At 37.9% G+C, this 25,655-nt stretch overlaps 1 protein-coding gene across 6 annotated transcripts in view; it reads right to left on the bottom strand.

Moving 5' to 3' along the window:
* Positions 1-680: 680 nt before the first annotated feature.
* ARFIP1 (ADP ribosylation factor interacting protein 1) overlaps positions 681-25,655 on the bottom strand; it is a 108,850-nt gene continuing 83,875 nt past the window's right edge. For all 6 annotated transcript variants that reach the window (XM_032332538.1, XM_032332534.1, XM_032332535.1 and 3 more), the window contains one exon: positions 681-2,574. In XM_032332538.1, the coding sequence (XP_032188429.1) occupies positions 2,419-2,574 (156 nt within the window). In that variant the 3' untranslated portion in view covers positions 681-2,418. The remainder of the gene's footprint in view (positions 2,575-25,655) is intronic.

Genomic DNA, 25,655 nt, shown 5'->3' with positions numbered 1-25,655 from the left:
CTTTAACTTCAGGAGTTAGGCAGTTCCATGAAGTACTTACTGACGTGGGAAGTTACTTTATCTTCAATTTTTTGCAATTATCTTCTAATTTTTTTCTACAATGAATATAAATCACTTTAACAAAATAAATATACTACTGGCTAATGTGTTATTTCTTTTGCACATGTACCCACTACTCAGAATCAGGTATTTTTCGTTTCTCCTAAAAAATTCATCAGTCCCTGAAACTGTTTAATTCCGAGCTGCTAAAACTGTTACTGATAGGTGATAAGAGTGGACGTGTTCTCTTCTCAAAGGAGACTCCTAAAGAGGTAAAAGAAAAACTTACTGAGAAAAAGCAGTCATAAATGACAGAAGTACCATTTTTTTTGTACTGTTCTTTTTTTTTTTTTTTTTTTTAAGATTTTATTTTTTTATTTGACAGAGAGAATGAGAGCAGGAACACAAGCAGGGCAGGGAGAGCAGGAGAGGGAGAAGCAAGCTTCGCGCCAGGCAGGGAGCCTGATGTGCGGCTCAGTCTCAGGACCCTGGGATCATGACCTGAGTTGAATGCCGATGCTTAACCGACTGAGCCAACCAGGTGCCCCTGTTATTATTCTTAAAGTCAGGAAAAGAAAAATCATGTCTTCAGAATTTCCAGATAGTTGCTTCTTAAATTATGAAGAGCCAGAGAAAGAAGGTAGTGCAGCAAATACTTTTAATAAGAATACAAAATTCACACCAGAGGCACATTCTGGGGAATGTACAGGAACTATCACAAGTAGTAATTCTGCTGGAAGAATAAAATAAGGCTCTGTCAGAGTACAAATATACAGGAAGGGAATGATTTAAAATAGGTTTATGATTTACAATCACATTACATTGTACATAGTAAGCACTGAAAACAGGCATATTAATTAAAAAGCCAGCTACAAGGCATTTGAACATATATAACAAATCTTACAGTCCACAAAATTCATGTATAACAGTAATTATTTTTAGTACTTCATTTCAACACAAAAGAAATGAAGACGTATTAATTTATGTCTATGACAAAAATCGAGAGAACTTATACATAAAAGGCTTACATGACTGATAGAACCACACAGCGGACAAGTCAGAGACGTAACACAAACCCAACAGTGCTGAGCAACTGAAACAGTACTGGCCTTTCCAATCCCCTTTCTTCTTGTTACCACTGCACTGTCCCAGATTACCTTTCGTTACTCAAATGAAAAAAAATTCCTCCATCTTCTCATTCCATGCAAGGAATGAAGCAAATCCAAACAGCAAATTCAAAAGTTGCTTTTACCATAAACCTGAAATGCGGTTTAAGGAATACAAAGAAACCCAACACTGATACATGGTGTTCCTTTCCAAGGAAGGAACAGATACACCGAACATTATCTGAAAGGGGTTTCTTTATGGATTATGTACATTGGTTGAATGAGAATTACTATCTCTGAGAAGGCACATATCTGTGATTTAAGGCTTAACCGGTATTGTTACATATGGAAGTCAAGGAAAGCTGTCTAGGAACTCACTTCTGTCAAAATGGAATTTACCCGAAATCTCGCTTTCCAAGCACAGATTTCGACTGTAGAAACCATCAAGAGTTTCTATTCCCAAGTCCACCTGCCAAAAATAATTCTCTTAAGCAGGTTTCATTACCAATCCAAAGAAATTGCTAACATAACTGCCCAGTGACTTTGGGTGATGCAAACTCTTAAGCTCAAAGGCCTCAGAGAAATGACAGTGTGATTCCTGCGTCTTAAAAAAAAAAAAAAAAAAAAAAAAAAGTTTAAACAAAATTACAATAGTACAGAATCATTTTTAAAAAGGTATTTGCCACAACTCCACAAGCCAATCAGTCATCCATTAGAGCTGCCGCCTGTGTGTGGACGCTGCAGGAACACCATATAATTTTACTCTGCAAAATAGTTTCTTTTTTCTTTAAGATGATACATGAAGATGAATCTCTTAAAGATGTTTAATATATTCATATATAAAATATCTGATGTTTGATACAAATCATGTAAAACCTCCCTTTGAAAAGTTACAACTGGCCCCCATTTCCAGGACCAAAAACCTTGAATTTTTATCTGGTCAGTGCAAATCTATATTAGATGTTTTCAAACTACAGAAATAGCCATCAACCCTCACGATACAAAAAGATTTCTCAGAAAGAAAAATTGTGTTCAGATTATAGAAATTATGTTTACATTAAAATCACCCACCTTCCCATCAAATTTAACAGTTCAGTTGTTAAAGTATGAAAAAGGGAAAAAATTAAAGCTGTCTGTGCAAGAATCACTACGATGGTTGTGGTCACCACTTCCCTAATCTTAACCCAACTCTGCTTAATTCTTATTAGGCTTGTTTAGAAATATAACGACGTGACTTTTCTTTTTCTTTCTTTCTTTTTTCCGGGTGTGATTTTTACTGTTCTTCAAGCCAAGATGGGGCGTCCACTCCAGGGGTTTTCAATTTGATATGGAACTGTTTAAGCGTCTGTTCAAGCTGCTTCTGATTCCCAGCAAAGTAAGCGGCAATGGCGTTGTGAAAAAGGACCAGCTGATTGTGCAGCACCTTCACCTGGGAACGAAGAATCATGAGACCAAGCATTAACACCAACGGCAATGAAATAGAAGGTGACTTATCACATGTCCTCATTCAATGGCGCAGGTCTCATCAGGAAAAGCTGTTTTAACAATGACCAAGTATTTCTCTCTCTCTCTCTCACACACACACACACACACACACACACACACACACACCCCTGACTGTATATCACTTTGCGGGATCACTGAGCCCTTTGATGACTTCTTAATTCCCCTAAAGGGAATAGGTCAGTTTAAGAAGCTGTGTATTCTGTTAACCATATTCGAATGCTACTGAGGGCATTAATTAAAAATATTACTAAATCCTGTCTGTCAAATAAATAAATACAATCTTAAAAGAAAAAAATTACTCAATCCCACCTCAAACTAAATATATTCAAAATCAAATACTGAAGAGGGAAATTTATATATAAATATATATGTATTTATATATATATAATATATGCCATATAAATTTATATATAAATATATCTATATCTATCTATCTAATATATGCTATATACCAGAAATGGACATCATTAAGGCTAAGCTTTATGTAAAACAGAGTAGGCCAGATATTTTGAAATACTGAGGTTCTCTGCAAGGAATCAAGTCAAGTGGCAACAAGTGCTGCCCAGAAAGCCAATGTACTTAAAGTTCACAAGACTCTCTGTTATTTTCAAGTGTTTTAGTACTTCTAAAGATAACAACAGTATGTTTTAACCAAGTTAAACCAAGCTACTTCTGTAAATCTTTATTAAAGAAACCAGCAAAGCATTTCAAAGATTTATGAATAAAACTGTTTCCTGAGCCCTCATTCATAACTGTGAAAGTTCAATGATAAAGTATAAAATATACTGACTTATCCATCCAGTGCAATATTTATTAAAATTGAGCTTTACGCCCCTAAAGCCTGGGTGGTTCAGTCAGTGAAGTGTCTGCCTCCAGCTCTGGTCATGATCTCAGGGTCCCGGGTTGGGGCCCGCATCGGGCTCCCTGCTCGACAGGGAGTCTGTTTCTCCCTCTGCCCCTCCACCCGCTTGTGTTCTCTCTCTCGAAAACAAGTAAAATCTTTTTTAAAAATGAGCTTTAATAATTTTTAGTGATGTAAAAACATCTGATATACAATGCTAAGGGAAAAACAGGACATGGCATTTTACACAGGTATGACCTTTACACTCATGTTATTATAGCACACGAACACACACTAATAGTCTCTCTAGACTTTTCGCTATCCATCTACCTCTACAAAGGAAATAACACAAACCTTCATATTGGATATTTTTAATTTGTAAAGTCTTTATTTTAAAATATTATAAGGTATTCTAAAATAACTACACACTGCAGATTATAAAGTAAACTTCCCAATCCATACTTTTTGCACCTATCCACTTCCCGCCACCTGAAAAATCACTATTAATGTTTTATCGTGTTTCCTTTGAGAATTTTTCTAGGTGCATATATAATATTTAAAAATACAAAGGGCTTGCAACATGCACACTTTCAGTGATGCTGTTTCCTCAAAATATCTTAGATATTTTTTATTCCATTCACTTATTCATTCAACTAGTATTAATTAAATATCTTTCATGTGCTGTACACTGTTCCTAGGAAAACAGAAAAAAAATCCCTTCCCTCATGAGCTTGTATCCTTAGTGGGTGGGGAAAGAGTGAAGGGAGGCCAGAAACAATAATAAGTACTGGCATCCCAGGAAATGAGTATCTCAAGCCTTGAGGTCAGACCAACTCTCAGACCTTTGGGGAATCGGGCATCGCTGATTTACTTGAAAGCTGTCTAAAACAAAAAAAGTTTTTTCTCTTCTGATAAAGAGAAAAAAATTCTAGCACAGATAGTTTAAGAGGATCACATAGCAATTAATAATGAAAACTAAAAAATGTCTGTATGAAATAAAAGGGGTTAGATCTTGAATTTACCTGGTCAGACATTTAAGGCCTGCAACCTTTATAATGAGAACCTTTGGTAGCACATACAGGCCAACCATGAGACACTGAACACCACGTATCAGGCACTATACTAGGGATTTAAGAATACAAGGCACACACAGCAGCAGAAAATTGGTATGATAAATGGGTAGTAAAAGTACATTGGGTTAACTTTAAAAAAGTGGGGGGAGGGCACTTGTGGGCAGAATAAGGTTTTTTCAAGAAGGGTTGGAGAGGAACACTGGGACAGTAGAACTCTAAGTCCCCTGTCCTCTGCTTCTGAGAAATGGGGGATATTTCAAAGGATAATGAGCCACAACCCCAAGGGCAATTATTAAGGAAACAGGATGATCATAGGGAAAGCAGGTTTCTAAATGGCAATTTAGGAAGTGAGCAAAGTATTTGATTATACTGGACTGCTACGATAATGGCCCCAAAAGAATCACTCTTCTCAGTATTGTCTAACACCCTTGGAAAGTCTTCTGCAATGAGCTTGGCCATGTAATATTAGAAAATGAGGCCCGATAAGCAAGCGCTTACCCTCTTGGACTACTGCCCGCCACCTTGCGAGGACACGCAGTCTAGCTTTCCTCTGAGAAGCCCACAGGGAGAGAGCGCCTCCGTCCCAGCTATGCCCACGGCTCAGGAAGCCTTCCAGTTGAGAGTGAAACCAGAAGAACCCATCTACCCAACCTACACAATTGAGCTAAATAAATAAATCATTACTGTTCTAGGCCACCAAGTTTAGGGTACTTCGTTATGCAACAAACATAAGTGGTATGTCTATGAAAAAGGTTAGAATGCAGTTTCCTAGCAATGAAGGGTTTTAGAAAGCACAGCGAAATGGAGGAAAATCAAAAGGGGAAGATAGGCTTGAAAAAAGGAAAGGCTAAGCTGGGAGGTAAGTAAAGGAACTGAAGAAAGTACCTGGGGAGGGCAGGAGTCAGGGGTGGTTTTGGGATGAGGGAACGGAGAGAGAGAGCAGCTAGGAAACAGATTCCTACAAGAGAAGTTCAAACAAGAGAGGCATATATGCTACTAACCCATCCCAAGATCTAATTGCATTTTTGGAGTAAATGTAATATAGTATCCTTGAAGACTTCACTTCCAATGTTATAGGAATGCCTGACAACTGCATTAGGCATAGTTCGATACTGCTCACAGCCTCCCCAAATTTGTATGTGTCATTCATTTAGGTCACCAGGAAAGTATCCCTGTTACCAGTATTGTATCGTTCTTTACAGCAAGAGTGAGCTCTGGAATCAGGAGGCATGCTGTACCGCTTCCCAGTTTTCTTTGTGAAATCTGGTACAGGTTGCTTCTAACTTCACTGGCCAAGGTCTTTATGCATTTATCAGGGATCCCATTACCAAATTGCATATGTAGTGTCATTGCAAGGGTTAAGTGAAATGAGGTACCACCTAGCACACTGTCTGACACAGAGTAAGCCCTCATTCAGTTTCAGTGGAATCTACATTTACCTACTAGACAGTCAAACCACATTGACTTTTCTTGGTAAAATAATAATTCATTTATTTAGAAACTGATTTGGAACTTTTAAGAAAACTGTGATAATGTGATTCAGAATAACAAATATATACTTCGGTCTTTGTCCTCATTTCTGGCACAAAGCACCTAAAACCCTTGTTTCCTAGGTGATTAAGAGGGAAGGGAGCATCTTTTGTTATATTATTTAGTGTCTTCTCCTATTCCTGAAATAGCCCCAGTGCTATAAAGGTGAAAGGAATGACTTTTATTCATAAACAACCACACCTGACTTTATGTTAATGAGAAAAAAAATTTTTTTCTGGAAAGCTCTAGAAAACCAGGATAATAGCTGGTTGTCAGGGGAACTAAATGGTGATTAGAGGATGGGAATTTCGGCTCCAGCTGCCTACTTCTGTGGAGGAGACAGTGGCTACAGGTTGAATAATCCACCAAGGGTCAATGATTTTATCAATGATGCCTGTGTAATGAAGCCACCATAAAAACCCCTGAAGTATGAGATCTGGAGAGTTTTCTGGGTGGTGAATGCATCCACAGGCTAGGAAAGTGGTACACCCCCAAATCCATGGACAGAGGCTCTTGTGCTTAGGACCTTTACAGACTTTGGAACCTCTGTGCACTTCTTCATCTGGCTATTCATCTGTATCTTCCAATCGTCCTTGTAGTAAACTGGTAACCTAGTAAGTACACGATATTCTTGGGTTCTGTGAGACAGTCTAGCATACAATCGTAGTTGAGGAGGAGGTTGTGGAAACCTTCCATGTATGGTTAGAAGCACAGGCGACAACCTGTCTTGCGACTGGTGTCAGAAGGTGGAGGGGTGAGGGCGGCGTCAGAACCGAACTGACCTGTACAATACCCAGCCGGTGAACTGGATGGAGAATTAGATGGTGTGGGAAAAACTCCACACACCTGGTGTTAGGAGTGTTTGAAAAGTGCTAGGAGTGTAAAAGAAGAAGGAGTTTTTTCCTTTCCAAAGGCAGAAATTGATGTGAAGTTTACCCTAGCACAATGGAAATTTAAAAAAAAAGGGGTGTGTGCTAAGCAAATAAATGTTGTTGAGAAGATGCAGGGGCACAGCTGGCTACCAACACTGACTGCCTTGACCCAGCCTTCTGTTCAAGGGCAGAAAACAGCCTGGGATGCTGTAGAGGAATTCCTCTGCCTGACAGATCACCTTAGAAGAATTTTTTTTTCTTTTCAAGATTTAATTTTTAAGTCATCTCTACACCAGCCATGATGCTTGAACTTACAACCCTGAGCTCAAGAGTCACCTGCTCCAACTCAGCCAGTCAGGTGCCCCAACTAAGAAATTTTAAGGGTCAATTTATTAAGTCTACAGTTATCTGCTTCTAAAATAAACACATTTTTTGGGCACCACAGAGGCACTTCTTCCAAATTAATAATATTACATACTCAAATTAATAGTATTACATAAAAAATTAGTTTAAAACATGCTTAATACAGACTTCTACTAATTCTACTAATTCATATTGACCTTTCTCTATGTCCAGGCAGAAAAATTTCACATTGCAATCACTTTTAAAACAGCTTTAAAATGGTACATTGGCACTCTGCGTAAGACTAGGAAAAGGTCAGATTATTCTAATTAAGGTTATAACCAGGGTTTACCTTACATGAGTGGAGTCTGATTTCAGGACCAGATCTATTTATCTATCTACCTTCCTTCCTTCCTCCTTTCTTTCTTCTTCTTCTTTTTTAAAGTTTTATTTATTTAAGTAATCTCTACACCCATTGTGGGGCTCAAACTCACAATCCTGAGATCAAGAGTCCTATGCTCTTATGACTGACCCAGCCAGGTGCCCCCTCAAAATCTCTTTCTTGTAAGGCACTGGTCAACTAAAATTATAACTAGCGAAAAATAAGTAAAATGAAACACTGCAGGCAAGCTCTTATTTGATTCCTATTTACATAAAAATGTTTTCTGAAACGGAGCTCTTCTCAGTCACCTGTGCCTGTGTGGCTGAGTTTCAGAGCTTCTGGAGAAGGCTGTCAGGGACTGGTCAAAGGAGGGGTCCAGGAGCAGTATGTTTTGACAGAGGATGGAAAAGTTCCTGAGATGACCTCAGAAATGATGAGGGAGCAGAAGGCTAGCTGAAGACAGCATAAGCTGACACCCTACAAGCTCCCCCCCACCCCACCCCTCCTCAATGGGACCTGTGTGACATTCTTCCAGGAATCCCCCAACTTTCTTAAGTTAATGCCTTTGCTAGAGGGGAACACAACCTTAACTTGACAAGGGCAAGGCCTGTGGTATCTTGTGGGTCAGTCCTCTTTAGCATATGAAAGTTCTTTTGAAAGCTCCCTTTTCCTAACTTCCCCCAAATCCGAGTATATAATCACCACTCCTCAAGACCCCCGTGCAGCAGCTCTTTCTACCCACCAGTCCTGTCCCTGTGCTTTAATAAAACCAACCTTTTGCCCCAAAGGTGTCTCAAGAATTCTTACTTGGTCCTGGGCTCTGGACTCCACCCCCACCGAACTTCACCTATAGTCCCAACCACATCAGATAGGAAAACAACTTTTCAAAGATAAAAACCCCGTAAGGGAAAAGACTGAGAAATTAAATTCATTAAAATTTAGAGCTTCTACTCATCCAAGATAGTGAAAAGACAAGTTACAAACTGAGGGAATATATCTCCATTACGCTGACAAAGGATATGTATTCTGAAAATGTGAAAAACTCTGACAAAAGCCATCCAACTAAAAAGAGCAATAACACAGATGGGTATTTCACAGAGGAGAAAAACAGGATTGGGCCAATTAAGGCTGAAAAAGATACGCTACGCCTCATTAGAAAACAGCAAAAGTGCAAATTAAAAACTAAGTTGATGAAAGGGGCTTCAATTGCCTCCATGGAGACCTCAAAATTTCTAATTAATTAAGTTCTTCCTAGCTTATCTCTTAAGTCAGGCAAGATACCTTGCAGGCAAAACATCCCGTGATAGGAACCCAAACTACCCCTCAAGCAAGAAGGACTGCTGTAAGCCAGCAGGACCACACGTGACTGACCCCATTGCGACTACTGACTTGACCTTTACTGCCCACCTGCACGTAACCATCCACCTCCGTCCCACATTCTCCTTATATAAACCCAGAAGCAGTTTCAGCACTTCGGAAACAGTGTTTGAGATGTTGTCTCCTGCTGTTGGCCGCACTGAAATAAATTCTTTTCTCCTTTCACCACCCACTGGTCTCTTAGTGTCAGTGGGGTAGCTGGAAACCTGGTCTGTCTGGGACCCCTGGAGCCAGTTGCTCTCACATCCCCTGTGCCCTGGCTACACTGGGGTGCCATCTTATATCCTCTATAAGGAGACTGAGAAAACTTAAAACAATTAATACTCTGGTGCACTGTTGACTGTTGTATAAATTTGTACAACTATTTTTTTTTTTAAGATTTTATTTATCTATTTGACAGAGATCACAAGTAGGCAGAGAGGCAGGCAGAGAGAGAGGAAGGGAAGCAGGCTCCCCACCGAGCAGAGAGCCCAACAACAATGTGGGCTCGATCCCAGGACCCTGGGATCACAACCTGAACTGAAGGCAGAGGCTTTAACCCACTGAACCACCCAGGCACCACCCCGACCCCCCTGCCTCCTATTTATTTTTAAGGACAAAAACTAGCTTCTCTTGGAGATTTATGAAATTCAACTGAAAACTTACATACAAGTTTATGAGCCAGCCCATTAATTAAATATTCTTCCCTATTTAGAGGTATTTTTTTTTAAAGGCTTTTGTACTAGTAACCTACCTGGGTCACAAAGTAATTTTCCACTTTGCCCTACTAAACATGACTTAGCCTTTCTGTTTTGTTGGTGTTTTGTTTTTAGTTTTGGATGATCCTCGGTTCCTGGAGCTACAGAGCAACTATGGGGTTTCTGTACTTTTAGTGTGAAATTCTAATTTTCAAAAATAGGTTCCAGCCAATTATTTTATTGCTCTTTGGGTCGCAAGAATTTTTGACTTGAATCTTAATCCTCACTGTTTTACAATTAAAGGAGACAATGAGAGTGGAGCACAGGGTTTGGTTCACATATTATACCTGGAGAAAGCTGTTACAGCAGTCTGAAAGTTACAGTCTGAAACAAAGTGGAAAGAGCATCACAGAGTTTTTATCTGACCCTACAAATGTCAACACAAATATCAACACAAAAGTCACATATGGCAGCTGAAGAGTCAGTTTCCATACCACCTTGAGGTAGTTGAAAAACACAACACAGAGACCACGTCTTCTTATAGCTAAGGAAGGCAGGCAGCCCACTGAACAAAGCCTCAAACTCAGTGCATTACCTGTATGCAAAATGTTCCCGCTGAAACTTAATCCATGGGAAATCAAGGGGAAGAGGGTGCTTTTTAAGACTGAATTCTAGTTTTCACAACAAATGATACAATACCCATTTCCACAAAAACATTCTCCCAGTAATTGTGAGAAGGTTGATGTGTAAGCCTTTAAAAATATATACACACTTCAGATCAGTTCCCTGGTACAGAGGAGCGCCTTTGGGCATTCACAGCTTTTCAATTATAATTATGGAAACAGCATATACAATTTCATTGTTACTTTAATCTCAGAAGCCTTTTTATGCCAAAACAGATAATTTACCTCATTTTTCTATTAGCACTGATCATGTAAGTGGTGTCCGAGTACAAGTTTTAGTTTTGGTAGAATGTCTTACAAATCAGATGCAAATTTAAATAGGAATGGTAAACTGATACTCTTTAACCAATCAAACCATTACTAAACCAAAAGTAAATGGAAATAAAAATAAATCAATTATCAATATGAATATGTTTTCTATACTAAATGAATTAAAAGCGTTTGCTTTTCTACCATTTTTGCTTAATTTTCTTTAAATTTTTCCTGAACTAATTTGTACTAAAATATGTATTCATATAACATCAATGTGGTTCTGACTGATGCCACAAAGAGTCCTCAGGATGTTTAAGAACAAATAATATTAGAAAAACAGTTGCAAATACAATTTGATTTTCTATTTTTTTCTCAAACAAAATTTTAAAGATGACTAGTTTTTGCAATCTTAATAGTGACTGTGCTGTTGTCACTATACACAAGTAGTTTTAATGAGACTTAAAAGTGTTATTTTAAGTCACTTGGTTTATTTATCAGGTTTACTTTACTAGGTTACTTGGCCTTGGGAAGGTCAATCTAGGAGAGATTGTGGTTTCTCAAACGGAATTGGTTTAGAAAGAGAGATGAAGAAAGTAAGGTGGGGGAAAGGTCAGACTGTACTTTTACGAGAAGGTACAAAAAGCCAAAAGTGTTTGAGGAAATGTTTTAGGGTCATTACACTTTTTCAGCTTAACATTTGTTTATATTTATGCTATCAGATCATGAGAAGCAATGAGCACACAGAATCAAAAAAAGAGCCAAGTATTTTTGGTAGACTGTATTTTGATATGGTGGGTATCACTTTCATGAAGCACCTTTTTTTTTTTTTTAAGATTTTTATTTATTCGAGAGAGAGAGACTGAGAGAGAAAGCAAGAGCAGAGGGGAGGAGCAGAGGGAGATGGACGAGCAGACTCTCTGTTGAGTAGGGAGCCTGACTCAGGACTCAATCCCAGGACCAGGGATCACGACCTGAGCCAAAGTAGAGGCTTAACTGACTGAGCCACCGAGGCGCCCTATGAAGCATGTGACAGAGGATATGTGACCCTCCCATCTACTCTGTACAGGCTTCTGTTCTCTCCATGTTACAGTTAATAAAACACTCAGAAAGTTAAGGAATTTGCCTAAGGTTAGACAGTTAGGAAGCAGATGGGCTGGGATGTGGTGTGTCTTCTTCCCAAGACAGGTCCATGTTCTTCCACTATTCCAACCTGACTCTATTCATAAGGCAATACACAATTTGGAAAGCTTTTTATTTATTTATTCAACAGACAGAGATCACAGGTAGGCAGACAGGCAGGCAGAGAGAGAGAGATGGGAGGAAGCAGGCTCCCCACGGAGCAGAGAGCCCGATGAGGGGCTCGATCCCAGGACTCTGAGATCACGACCTGAGCCGAAGGCAGAGGCTTTACCCACTGAGCCACCCAGGCGCCCCAATTTGGAAAGCTTTTAAACAAAGTTGGAAACAGACCAAAAAAGGTATGGCAGAGCACTTAAAGGAAGGTTAGAAATGTATGGAAGATACGCTTTAACCTCTTCCAAATTTTGTTGTTGGCTCTAAAGTTACATTTAAATAACCTCGGGAACAAGGATCTAACACAATGACTGGAGCAGAAGAAGGAAAGAAAAGTTAATTCATTCTAAAATTATGAATAATAATACAGTATTAAACTTTAATATACCATTTCCATACTTACAGAGCAGGAAAAAAACCCTATATTGAATTTACTTATGCATGTCCTAACTTAGAATGATTTAAAGTGGTTATAAGGATAAATGAAATACCACAGAAAAGCAGAGATTTTTAAAAGGAGCAAAAAGAGGTAATTCCAGGGAGAATCAGGATGATGACAAATTGACAAATTTTCAAAACCTAACATCGGAAACAATTACGGTAATTTAGAAATACACTAAATCTTTGTGAACTCAATTACAAAGAACTTTCATAAAGATCTGCCAAACAATGAGCAACCCAGCTCAGACATAAGCAAATCCACTACAGCAACATCTGGTGAATGACCTAAAATATGCCATACAATACTTTAATTGTTAAAGGGCAAAACAACTTCAACCACTGACTACTAAGGCAGAGACAAGCTGAGATTTAAAATAGAAACTGGGTAAGAGAAATTTAAGAGCAGGACTGAAAGTTGATGCCAAGTGGATTACACTGAAAACTTTCTCCTGCCTACACAGCATATATCAATAGAAGATAAATACCATTTACAAAGTTTACTGACTAAAAAATTAAAAGTATTACTTCACAGGCATCAAAGCCATAAAAAGGCACTGTATTTCTACCAAATGAATTTCTCTTTCAAATCAAATTAAGATTAATTACATACCTTCTTTTAAGAAAAAAAAAAGATTTATTTATTTTGGCAGGGGAGGGGCAAAGGGAGAGAATTTCAAGCAGACTCCCTGCTGAGTGTGGAGCCTGACTTGGGTTTCAATCCCAGAAACCCAAGAGCATGACTTAGGCCAAAACAAGAGTCGGATGCTCAACCGACTGAGCCACCCAGACACCCTGGATTAATTACACACGTTCTTATCAGAGACACTGAAATAATTAAAAAAGAGGCGATTTCTAGTTCAAATAAAAGTTACTAGTTTTTTTTTTTTAAGATTCTATTTTTATTGACAGAGAGAATGCACGCATACAAGTTGGGGCGAGGGGCAGAGGGATTGCTGAGCAGGCATCCTGACTTGGGGCTCAATCCCAGGAGCCCTGGATCATGACCTGGGTCGAAGGCAGATTCTTAACCAACTGAGCCATCCGGATGCCCTGAAGAGTTACTAGTTAAAAAAAAAAAAAAAAAAAAAAAAAAAAAATATATATATATATATATATATGTGTGTGTGTGTGTGTGTGTGTGTGTATACACATATATACATATACACACACACACACACACATATATATATATATATATTTTTTTAATTTATTTGACGGACAGAGATCACAAGTAGGCAGAGATGGCAGGCAGAGAGAGAGGAGGAAGCAGGCTCCCTGCTGAGCAGAGAGCCCGATGCGGAGCTCGGTCCCAGGACCCTGGGATCATGACCTGAACCGAAGATAGAGGCTTAACCCACTGAGCCATCCAGGCACCCCTAGTTTTAATATATTTATAACTGTTAAGTTTCTTCAAAGCAATTATTGGCTCTCCCAATAATCCTATAAAGTAAGGGTTTATATTAAATGAACAATATTGGGATAGCATCTTGGCTTAAACATGTGAGGAAAAGCTGAAACAAAATCATTCTTTTTAAAAAAAATTATTTTTAAGTAATCTTCACCCAACATGGGGTCTCAACTTATAACCTCAAGATCAGCAGTCACATGCTCCACCAACTGAGCTAGCCAGGCACCCGTAAAATTGTTCTTTAGTAAGAAGTCTCCAACCACTAACATGTAAAGAATTAACTCTCTTCTTTATTGGCATTATTTAAAAATGTGTAATTATATGCTTTCTCTGCCCATCACTGATCTTTTTTTTAGAAGTAAGAAACCAGAAAAATAACAAATAGAAAAGGTTATATCTGTCTTGCCCTTTTATTAGGTTTGTGAAGTATAATTTTATTACTTTGCAATAGCTTTGGAAATGCTTGTCCTGTCAAAGCAGCTACCAGCTGAGAAAAAGGCACTATCAAAAACATGGGTGTGGGCATTAGGAAGGGAGTAAGAGTAGGAAAGACAAATATGAACTACAAGTGGAGGTGGAAGAACAGATTTTATTTTTCTGACTCATTGGGATAGGTTTCAACAAATCACGGACAAGCAGGTTAAAAAAAAAAAAAAAAGCACCTTAGGAGGGAAAAAAGGGCAGTCCTATTTTGAAAAGCAGATAACTGATGCAACACAAGCTCCAGTAATGACAGGTCTCAGAACAGTGCTAAGGTCTTGTAATTCTTTATCTAATGGCACATTAAAATTCTCAATGCACAGGTTTTTCTCCCCCTTTAGCAAAAATATCTATTGCCCTTTTGTTCTACATAGCATTAGCTCCCTCCCCTTCCTCCCTTCCTTCCAATAGCTCCAGGTTTCGATATGACCAATATGGCTTCTGTTTTCTGTCATCTACCATCTTCTCCCTCTGCTATTTTAAGAACCTTACTTGGAGCAGCATTATAGCATCATAGTCAATTAAAAGCAGGGCTGTAGAGATCTAGATTTGAAAGAGATCTAGATTTGAATCCTGATCTGGTTTTGAGACTGGGTAAATTATTCAACTTCTCTGAACATCAGTGTCATCATCTGTACACTGGTATATGATCATCTAGACCACGGATCAGATAGATATACATACAGATACACAATATACTTATAGAGAACTCCTCCATATGCAGATTACTCAAAGATCATTGTTCACCAATTCACTGGCTGCAGAAAGGAAATGCTCTGCAGGTGCACCAATGCAGCTTACATCTAGGGAAAGAAACACACTAACATTCACTCACAGCATAGTATGGTATGTGCTTTACTGGAGAAAGCCGTGGTAGCACAGTAACCAAAAGGGGAAGAAAGTAACTTAAACTTTCAAGTTGCTAGAGGAAATACTAAGTACCACAAATCATTCAAAATAGCATTTGAGCGCCTAGATAAAAATTAAAGGTTAAGGTACAGGGGCGCCTGGGATGGCTCAGTGGGTTAAGTGTCTGACTCTTGGTTTTGGCTCAGGTCAGGATCTCAGCATCCTGAGATCAAGCCCCAAGACAGGCTCTGTGCTCAGCACAGAGTCTGCTTAAGACTCTTTCTCCCTCTTGCTCCTCCCTTCCCACCATGCTTGTTCTCAAATAAATAAAATATTAAAAAAAAATTAACTCAGGTATAGAAGAATAGTTAAGGAACTGAATATTTCCTTTTATCTATTAGGTGACCCTGTTCTCATTGGCCTTTGGACACTAGGTAACAAAAACCTACAGTTAAACCAATGGCCTGTTCACACTCACCTTTACATTCATAAAATAGTTTTCGATCATAAGTATGGTTCTAGATCACCTCGGAAAACTTCTTTTTTTAAGATTAAGAATTCAATCTTTTATACAATTTATAAAAATTCTGATCCTATGTACCTAAGAACAGTTTATAAACCTAACAGAAAAGCTTCATCAAAATTTGTTATGATAGAACAATTATTTTTCTTTAAAAAATCCATATGCAGGGGCGCCTGGGTGGCTCAGTGGGTTAAGCCTCTGCCTCTGGCTCAGGTCATGATCTCAGGGTCCTGGGATTGAGCCCTGCATTGGGCTCTCTGCTTCCCCCTCTGCCTGCCTCTCTACCTACTTGTGATTTCTCTCTTTTTTTGGCCAACTCTTAATTTCTGTTCAGGTCATGATCTCAGGGTTCTGAGATTGAGCCCCAAGTTGGGCTCCTTCACTGGACATGGAGCCTGCTTAAGAACTTCTCTCTCCCCCTTCAACTCCATATTCTATTCCTTCCATTTAAAATCTGCTTCTTCCACACACCTTTAGTCAGCTCCTTTACATCCTTCTGGAGCTCAGCCCAATGTCACTTACTCTAGGCTTCCACAATACCCCATGCCAAGCCAAGTCCCCTCTGTATACTCACATGACTCCTCAATTTCTCCTTTACAACACTTGTCATAGTTCGTATTTATGCAATTATTTGGTTAATGCCTATTTCTCTTACTTGACCATAAGCTCTATAATGGCAAGACCATTATATTTCTACTATTTAACCCTTGCACCTAAAAAACAACCAATGAATATTTGATGAGTAAAGGAATAAAATGTTCAAGCTGCTAATTATATATCAATTTGCTCCTAGTATTTTATATATGTATTTTCATTTTACTGTTTAAGTATCTCTCAACACCTTCAGTTCACTCCATTTCCATTATCACCACCCTAAACAAGCTCTCATCATCTCATCTAAACTACTATATTTACTTTCAGGTTCTAAGATCTATGGGCCATACTTCAGACTTACCATTTACCAAGAATATTTTCAACGGGTTCCTATCGATACTAAAATAACTTTTCCTTAATGTAGTCTATAAGACCTGCATGGTCTGGCCTTTGCTTGCCTCCCAGTCATCTCTCTATGCTCTAGTTGCACTGGTTCTAGTCATATTTGTTCTTTGAGCACACCACACCCTTTTCTGTCACAGGGCTGTTACACATGCTGTTTTTTAAAAATATTCTTTGCTTCTCACTTTACCTAGTTAATGCTCAACATCACTCTCTCATGGAAGCCTGCCCTAGCCACTCTTAATGAACCATGTACCTCTCCTTGAGAGCACTGGTCACATCCTAGATTTTATATACAAGGTTTGGTGTGATTTGATCACGGTTGTTTTATTTTTATTAGGCTACAAACTCTTTGAGGGTAGAATTTGTTTTTGCTTTTGCTCACTGGGTATCACCAATATCCAGAACTCTTCCTGGTACACATATAGATCTGACAAAAGTTTGTTACTTTGAATGAAAAAAAGAATAACAACCTGAAATTATATGATGAAATATACTCAGGAATTAAGTCTGGAAGTAAAGGTGCATGAACAAGGGAATGTTTCACAAAATCCAAATGTAGGTAATCATATTTGGCATAGTGTTGAGGTTGCTTATTATACATACTTCCACACTTCAGTCCATAAATGTTAATTTTTTATTTAGAATCAGTAGGGTCCTTTTACTTGTGGAACGTAATTTCACTTGACCTATGAGCAAATACCAAGAGAACTGTTTGTACCTCCAGTTATAGAAATAAAGATGATAGTAAATGATTGGTATGAATAATTAAAAAGTATCAAGAGTAGGTCCTTTTCCTTTGACAATGGAGAAGGAGATTTTAAGAATGTATGGGCTTGTACATATTAAGTAATGATTAACATGCTTCTTAAAATTTGGCAAGAAATATCCATTTTTAAAATTTAGAGGTTTACTTTTTTCCCTCTCAAAGAGAAGCTTTAGCAAACAAAGAATACCTTTGACTTCCAAGTTTTCCCAAACATTTATAGCCTATTTTTAAAAGAATGTACTGGGTTTCAAGTATTTCCTATTATAGTATTTGTTTGCAGTCACTGAATCATCACAACTACATATATAGCTGGTTCATATTACATGAGAACGTTTACTTTGTTCTAGGTGTTTTATTGTCTGTGTATTCTCTCTTTCTCCTGCTTCCCATTTTACTTCATATACTGCTCTCTGAAAAATTAAATTCTTTATAAGATACACATGAAATACTTTTTAATATATTAGAAAAAATGCTGTATTAAGAGTATAGTAAAAAAGAAATCCTAATATACAGGAATACTATTATATTATGATTATATATGAAACATAGTGTTGAGTGAAAACAAGTCTTTTCATCAACCTGATTAAGAATGACTGTGATTTTTAAAAAGATATTTAAATTAAGTATATTAATCAAACATGCGCCCAGGAAAGAGTCTAACCATATCAATCAAGTATGTGTCCAGGATATATTCCCAAGTCTGGCTTATCTTTTCCTGTCCCCACTGTCATCCTCAAGTCACTGAAATATAAGAGAGGAAAAAGAACCCTTCATTTACGGTTATAGCTGCTTAGCTGACATTACCGCAATTTTTTTTTTAAGATTTTATTTATTTATTTGAGACAGACAAAGAAAGAGAGAGCACAAAGAAGGGCAGAGGGACAAGTGGACTCCCTGCTGAGCAGGGAGCAGGATGTGGGGCTCAATCCCAGGATCCTGAAATCATGACCTGAGACACTTAACTGACTGAGCCACCCAGTCGCCCCTGACATTACCTTAAAATAAGAGTATATTTCACCTTTCTTAAGATAAGAATATAAAAAAGTTAACAAGATTCTTTTTATTTATACCCTAAGCTGTTTTGTTGAATCTTTTTTTTTTTTTTTTAAGATTTTATTTAGTTATTTTTACAGAGAGTGAGAGAGATCACAAATAGAGAGGTGGGGTGGGGAGCTGGGGAAGCAGGCCCCCTGCTTAACAGAGAGACTGATGCGGGGCTCAATCCCAGAACCCTGAGATCATGACCTGAGCCTAAAGCAGAGCCACCCATGCTTTGTTGAATCTTTTGATACATTCAGGTTTTTCTCCTCTAATGCATTTGTAGCCCTGAAATGAGATTTGTACTCCCAAGTTGAATTATAGTTATCTTACAGGAAATATTAATCTTAAGTTATTTTTCATATTTTATGTGATTCTAAGCCATATAAAAATTTGTTTTAAAAAAATAAACATGAATTGTTCACATTCATGTGCAGATTTTTCTCTAATTTTTTGCTTCCTCTTTCCATGCAACAGTATACACTGCAGATAATAGCAGCATTTCTTTTCTTTTCTTTCTTTCTTTTTTTTTTTTTTTTTTAGATTCTATTTATTTATTTGACAGAGAGAGAGAGATCACCAGTAGGCAGAGAGGCAGGCAGAGAGAAGAGGGAGAAGCAGGCTCCCCGCTGAGCAGAGAACCCTATGTGGGGCTTGATCCCAGAACCCTGAGATCATGACCTAAGCCAAAGGCAGAGGCTTAACCCACTGAGTCACCCAGGCACCAAAAACGTAGCATTTCTGAGAGAGTATATTTTGCCCTCATTAAAGCAAAGAATGCAGTAATCAGGATTTGCCCTTCTATTCTGTCCTGGCCGACTCTCATTTTCTTGCATCTCTTTCTCTTCCCTGCAGTGTGCCTCTAATTCTGGGAAGAAATGCAAACACATTTGCTAAAATAACTACTATATATTTAAAATCATTGCTAGGCATCACGAGGGCCATAAAAGGAGGCATGGTACCTTTCTCACAAAGTCTACAAAACACCAGAAATGTCTATTTTCTTCACTTTACTAAAGTAGTGTCTATTTTGTTTTGAACCATGAAAGGAACAGTAAAAGGTAAATAAACTGCCTTAAGTCACAAAATAGCTCATGTTACATTACTCAAAGGTGTCGAAAAGGAGAAAGAATGATGAAAAGAAACATTAGAAGAGCCTAATTAACTTTGTTTTTATTGCTATGCAACTCAAATGTCGTTTAGTAAAACAAGGAAGAGAATATCAGAGATTAATAAGAGTTGTTTAGGTTAAATGTAAACACAATGTATCTTAGCAGTGGGTGGATAAAGTAGGGATTTCACATAATAGAAGAATTCAAGTTTCTCCATTAAGAGCAAGTTATACATAAGAGATATGTGCACTATCAGCACAAACACAGGAATATGTGTATTTTATACACCTATTTCCTCTGTTTTGTCAGAGATAAGGAAGTTTAGACTAAGGACATATAACAAATCAATTTTCTAAAATATAGCTAAGACTTGACCTTTCAATTCCTCTCAAAAAAAAAAATCTTTTTTAAAAGTTCTAAGAATGAAACAAACAAAACATTCTCACAATGTTTGGCTATGAAAATTTATTACAACAGTCACTGGAATGTTTCTTAGTCCTTTATTCAGTGATTATTTGCTTTAACTTTATGCACCATTTTAGCTGTTTGGTTATCTGGCCTCTCATTTTAGAAAAGAAGTGTTGCTATGGGAAGACACTCCAAAAGCCATGAAATGAGAACCTAAAGAAAGTTTCCTCCCCGCAAAAGCTGTAAAAACAGCTTTAAAAAAAAAAAAAAGCAGTAGCCTTCAGGACATTATCAAATTACAAACTAGCACACTCAATGAAGTTTCAAATAACTTATGTTCTTAAAAATTCAATACACAATATTTAAGAAATAGGAAGAGTATATTATATTATGTTAAAATCCAAATGCTAAGTAGGTTATCTGACAACTATGTATAAAGGAGATATTAAGGTACAAATTCAGTTATAGTTCAACAAAAGAAGAGAAAAACAAGATTTGAGGCATTTAACACTGCCAAGAAAGCAAACAGGGATGACAGACAGTTTCTAGGCCTAAAGGCTTGCTTTTTCCTCCCTTTGTTAGAGCTATTAAAAATAAAAGGGTAAAAAGTCTGCTTAACAATAAAAAAAAAAAGTTTTCTCATGAATCTGTCTTCATCCAAATTAGAGCTACTGATTGCTTAAAGTGACAGAGATCAATATTATCTCTACAGTTTTGAAGAGTTAAATAAGATAAAAAGAACAGGGTTTCTTTGATTGTATTTTAGGGTTCAAATACAGGGTTCAAAGTGAAACTCAGGTTACTGACAACTGTGGAAAGCTGAAAACAAAGACTATCTCTAGACTCTCTAAGAACATAAATCCTTGAGAATAAAGGCAGGTTTAAAACATTTTTATAGTAAAAAACATCAAAAGAAGATATGACAGGGGCGCGTGGGTGGCTCAGTGGGTTAAAGCCTCTGCCTTCTGCTCAGGTCATGATCCCAGGGTCCTCGGATCAAGCCCCACTTCGGGCTCTCTGCTCAGCAGAGAGCCTGCTTCCTCCTCTCTCTCTCTCTCTGCCTACTTGTTAAATAAATAAATAAATAGTAAATAATTATGAATAAATATTAAATAAATAAAATCTATTAAATAAATAAATAATATCTAAAAAAAAAAAAAAAAGATACGACAACGTTATTCTCAAAAGGCAATGATTATCAAACCTTTATCTCTGAGGCCTTGACCCTGTGCATCCAAACTGCAAACTCACATCATTAACTTCCTACCAACTATTTCCATGTGAGTATTTTGTCATCGTCTCAAACTAAACACGAGGTTAAATGGAACAAATACCCACTCTTCATCCCTCACTCCCTTCCAGCCAAACTAGCTTCTTCTGTTGATTTCCAACCCCTACCACGCAGCCTTGAAATCACTGTATTCTTTCCTTTCTGCTGCTACTGCAATAACCATAGGTCAGACTCTCATTTGGCTAAGAAATTTTTCACTGGTTTGCTTCTACTGTCTTTCTGCCTTTAAGCTATAGTGCCTGAAGAATGTTAAGTCATATTTTTTTTCTGTTACTCCTAACTTTACAAATTCTTTCTTTCTTTCTTTTTTTAAAGATTTTATTTATTTATTTGATACACAGAGAGAAAGCGAGTGAGCGCACAAGCAGAGGGAGCAGGAGACGGACAGAGAGAAGCAAGCCCCCCTGAGCAAAGAACCTGATGTGGGGGCTCAATCCCAGGACCAGGAATCATGACCTGAACCAAAGGCAGACACTTAATCAACTCAACCATCCAGAAGCCCCCTAACTTTACAAATTCTCTAATGCCAACTACATAAAGTTGGTTATGAGAGGCATCTGACAGACACTAAAACGTTATAAACCTGGCTGGTCCCTCATTGCTCAGTATGCACCTTTTTGAGGCTATAATTCAATCTTTATGGGATCAAGGCTCAATATAATGTGGCTTTCAATTACCTTTCTGATTCTCTCTTCCTTTAAAGCACGTCAAGGTTATGTACCATAATGGTAGTCTACTTCTCTGCTAAACATGAACGTTCCTCTATTTGTACATGTGGGCCACTGCCCTTGCCAAGCAAGTTTTCCTCCCACTTCTCTTAGGCCTGTCCTCCTGATCTTTCAAGGCTAGGCTGAAGTCCTGTCTCTTAAAGATTTCCTTGAAGATTTGAACCTTTATGGTTAATTCACTACTTTTGCTACTGAGAAACTATTGCTTAACTAATGCCAAATGATATAAATTTAGTATTTTAAATTAATATGCTGAAATACAGTTCATGTCTCCTGCCACATCTTTTCTAATGTCAATTTCTGCTCATATCAGCAAACATGAAACAAAGTAGGCAGGATACAGGTTAAGTTTAAAAGCCACCAGGGGAAGGTGCAAAGGTGATAACTTCTAGAAAACAAGCCCATCCTATGCTTTTGTAACTCCCTAGATCATGAATTTTATCTTCCTTCTTCTTTATCCCTTCACCTAGCAAAGAGCCTGGCACACAGTAGGAATCCTACAAATAATGGTGAATGATACTTTACACTTTACAGAGGACAGTCTGTCTTTTCACTCACCTAACACAAGGCATGATTTACGCCCATTTTCCAGAGGAAAATACAGAGGCTTGGAGATTCGTCCAAGATCATGAAATAAGCAGGAGGCAAGAGTGGGTATGGAACTCAGGTTTTCACATTATTAATCTGGAATTTTTTACAAAGGACACAATTCACCTTGCCTATTCATTAGCCTACGCTCTAGGGCACAGCAGAGCCCAGCACAGCGTAAAACAAGTGAGGCCAAGCAAGGGCAGAGAAGTGCACAATTTCTGTTCTACCCGCCGCCTCTGTACCTCCTTTCTATTTCTCACATTAGCACGAAAGCTGTTTTTCAGATACAACCCACGGCTACTTTAGGCAGTAATGCACTAGATGGAGACAGGCCCCAAATCATTTCTTCAGTCTATTTTCCACAGCTCAAATACTAACTTTGATGTTCCCAGAATCTAGAACTTCTCCTAGAGCCTAGGTATGTCAACTCTTCCTGATAAATGAGAAACGACTTTAGAGTGGACAGATCAGGGAGACCAAGGTTCAAAAGATCAGAAGTGAAGGGCATATATGAACACAGAAGGTGATGTAAAACGAATTCACTCATCTGTGAAATACGGATGACAAGCGCATCTGATTCATGAAAATGTAAACCTCAAAAGGACAGAGATTTTGTCTTTTTTGTTCACTGACATATTCCCAGTATACAAAGTATTCACTACTATTTACTGAAAGAATTAAAGTAGGAAGATTGTTAAAAGGATTAGGTGAAAGAATGTATGTAAAATGCATAGTAACTGACAAATAAGAAGTGCCTTCTCTGATTCATGTCTACATCTGGGTGTCTGGGTGTCTCCTAAGTCTCAAAAGTAGTTATAGTAAGTAAGACAAGTGGCAATCACATGGCCATTGTTTATTTATCCTTGCATAATTTTCCTATTTTATTTATGCTGGCAAGGACTAATAAAGCATCGTTTGCCTTAGGATACTGATTCTTTCAACATTACTTTCTCTTTTTTTTGGCGGGGAACGGGCAGAGGGTGAGTGAGAGAGAATTTAAGCATACTCCACACTCAGTGTGGAGCGTGACCTGGAGCTTAATCTCATGAGCTCATGACCTGAACTGAAATCATGGGCCGGACACTTAACCAACTAAGCTACCCAGGCACCCCAATTTCTTTCCCTCTTTATAAAGGCAACACAACCGTCTAAAATATAGAAATAAATACAGAAAACAAAAATTACCCATAATCTTATTATCCCCAGAATAGTACACAATACCATTAGATTACAAAAGAACACAATTACCATTTTATAGATTTCCTAAAATCAATTTCTCTATTTGAAGAGGTTCTGAATGCCTAAATTAGATGAATTCCTTTGTTTCCTTTCCAATTAGCTTTGGATAAAGCCTCTCAAATGCTAGCTAGCATACTTCACTTAGCCCTATCCTGTATAGTGCTGATCTATTATAGGGGAATATGTAAAAATATTTTTATATTTAAAATATAAATCTACATCTAAGTATTGATATATTCCTATCTATTAAAATGCTAAGCCATGTAACTGATCTCTCTCTCTACATCTATATCCATAGAGAGAGACATCTACACAGATATATATGAATGGACTAAAAGGAATGTTACATTATATGCTCAGCTATGGCATGCTGGAAGACTGCATTCTTATTGGAATAATGCTGGGCAATTTGTCTGATCTGCTAAGGTTTCTTTTACTGCCATGGTAATGGTTTTTGGGAAATACTTTTTACCCACTGTAGCGAAAAAAAGTAAGTGGTAGTGCAGGACTCGGTAGATCCTGAGGAAATGTAATACTCTGCAGCTTTTATGGTAGCCAGAAGAGTTTCTAAAAAAATGTTAAGGAAAACAAGAGGATATCAACAGACAATAACAAGTGAAGAATAATTTTAAGAGGGTACCTAAAGAAAGTAGATCTGAACACCTACTTGACTTCAGAGGATATGAAAAGCACAAAAATACCACCAATATGCAGTAGAAAGATCCCATCTCCACAGGACTCTTGTGCTATGCCACTATTGGGTCTCCTGTTTCCAGAATTGTAATCCCTGTCACAGAACTCAATATGTATGTCATGTTAAAAACATTAAACACAGGGGCATCTGGGTGGCTCAGTTGGTTTGGCGTCAGACTCTTGATTTCAAAGATCTCAGGGTTCTGAGATTGAGCCTTGGTTCAGGCTCCACATTCAGTGGGGAGTCTGCCTGAGATTCTCTCTCTTCTTTTCTCCTTCCCCACTGGGCTCCAGAGCATGCATGCTCTCTCTCTCTCAAAAAAAATAAATCTTAAAAAAAAATGTTAAACACAGGAAGCTGTCCTTTACTTAAACTAAAACTCAGGAGCCTGTTACTGCATGAATTTGTCTCCAAGTGAAGCCTACAGCAGGTCCATCTCAGTTTTTTACTGTTCTAGTTCTTAGACGGGTTCATGTTATACAAAAATAATGTGGAAAATTGATTTCTTGGCTTGTTTCTTCTAGGTTATGCTAACTATAGCTCATAGCTGGACCCTTTAGTCATTCCTTATTTACCAGTTACTAGGAAGAATGTTCTTTCCTTCCTGAAATCTGTATCTATCATTAATAAAAAGGTCTCAAAATATTCAAAGCAGAATTTATCACTATGTAACTTTTTATTTTATTATTTATTTTTTAATTTTCAGATTTTATTTATTTTTTTAAGATTTTATTTATTTATTTGACAGAGAGAGAGAGCACACAAGTAGGCAGAGCAGCAGGCAGAGGGAGAGAGAAGTAGGCTCCTCGCCAAGCAAGGAGCCTGATGTGGGACTCAACCCCAGGACCCTGGGATCATGACCTGAGGTGAAGGCAGCCGCTTAGTCAACTGAGCCACCCAGGCATCCCCAAATTTTACTCTTTTAAAGTAATCTCTACAACCAGCACAGGCTCAAACTCACAGCCCTGAGATCAAGAGTCTGATACCACCAACTGAACCAACTGAACCATCCAGGTGCCCCAAAACAACTCCAATCTGAAGGTCAATGGTTGAACATCAAATTTTTGCCAAATGTTACAAGTGAAAGACTGGGACAGTAGGGCTGATGATGATTT

Source organism: Mustela erminea, chromosome 2, assembly GCF_009829155.1.
Source record: "Mustela erminea isolate mMusErm1 chromosome 2, mMusErm1.Pri, whole genome shotgun sequence".
Classification (NCBI taxonomy): Eukaryota; Metazoa; Chordata; class Mammalia; order Carnivora; family Mustelidae; genus Mustela; species Mustela erminea.
This window is presented reverse-complemented; position numbering and strand designations above follow the sequence as displayed.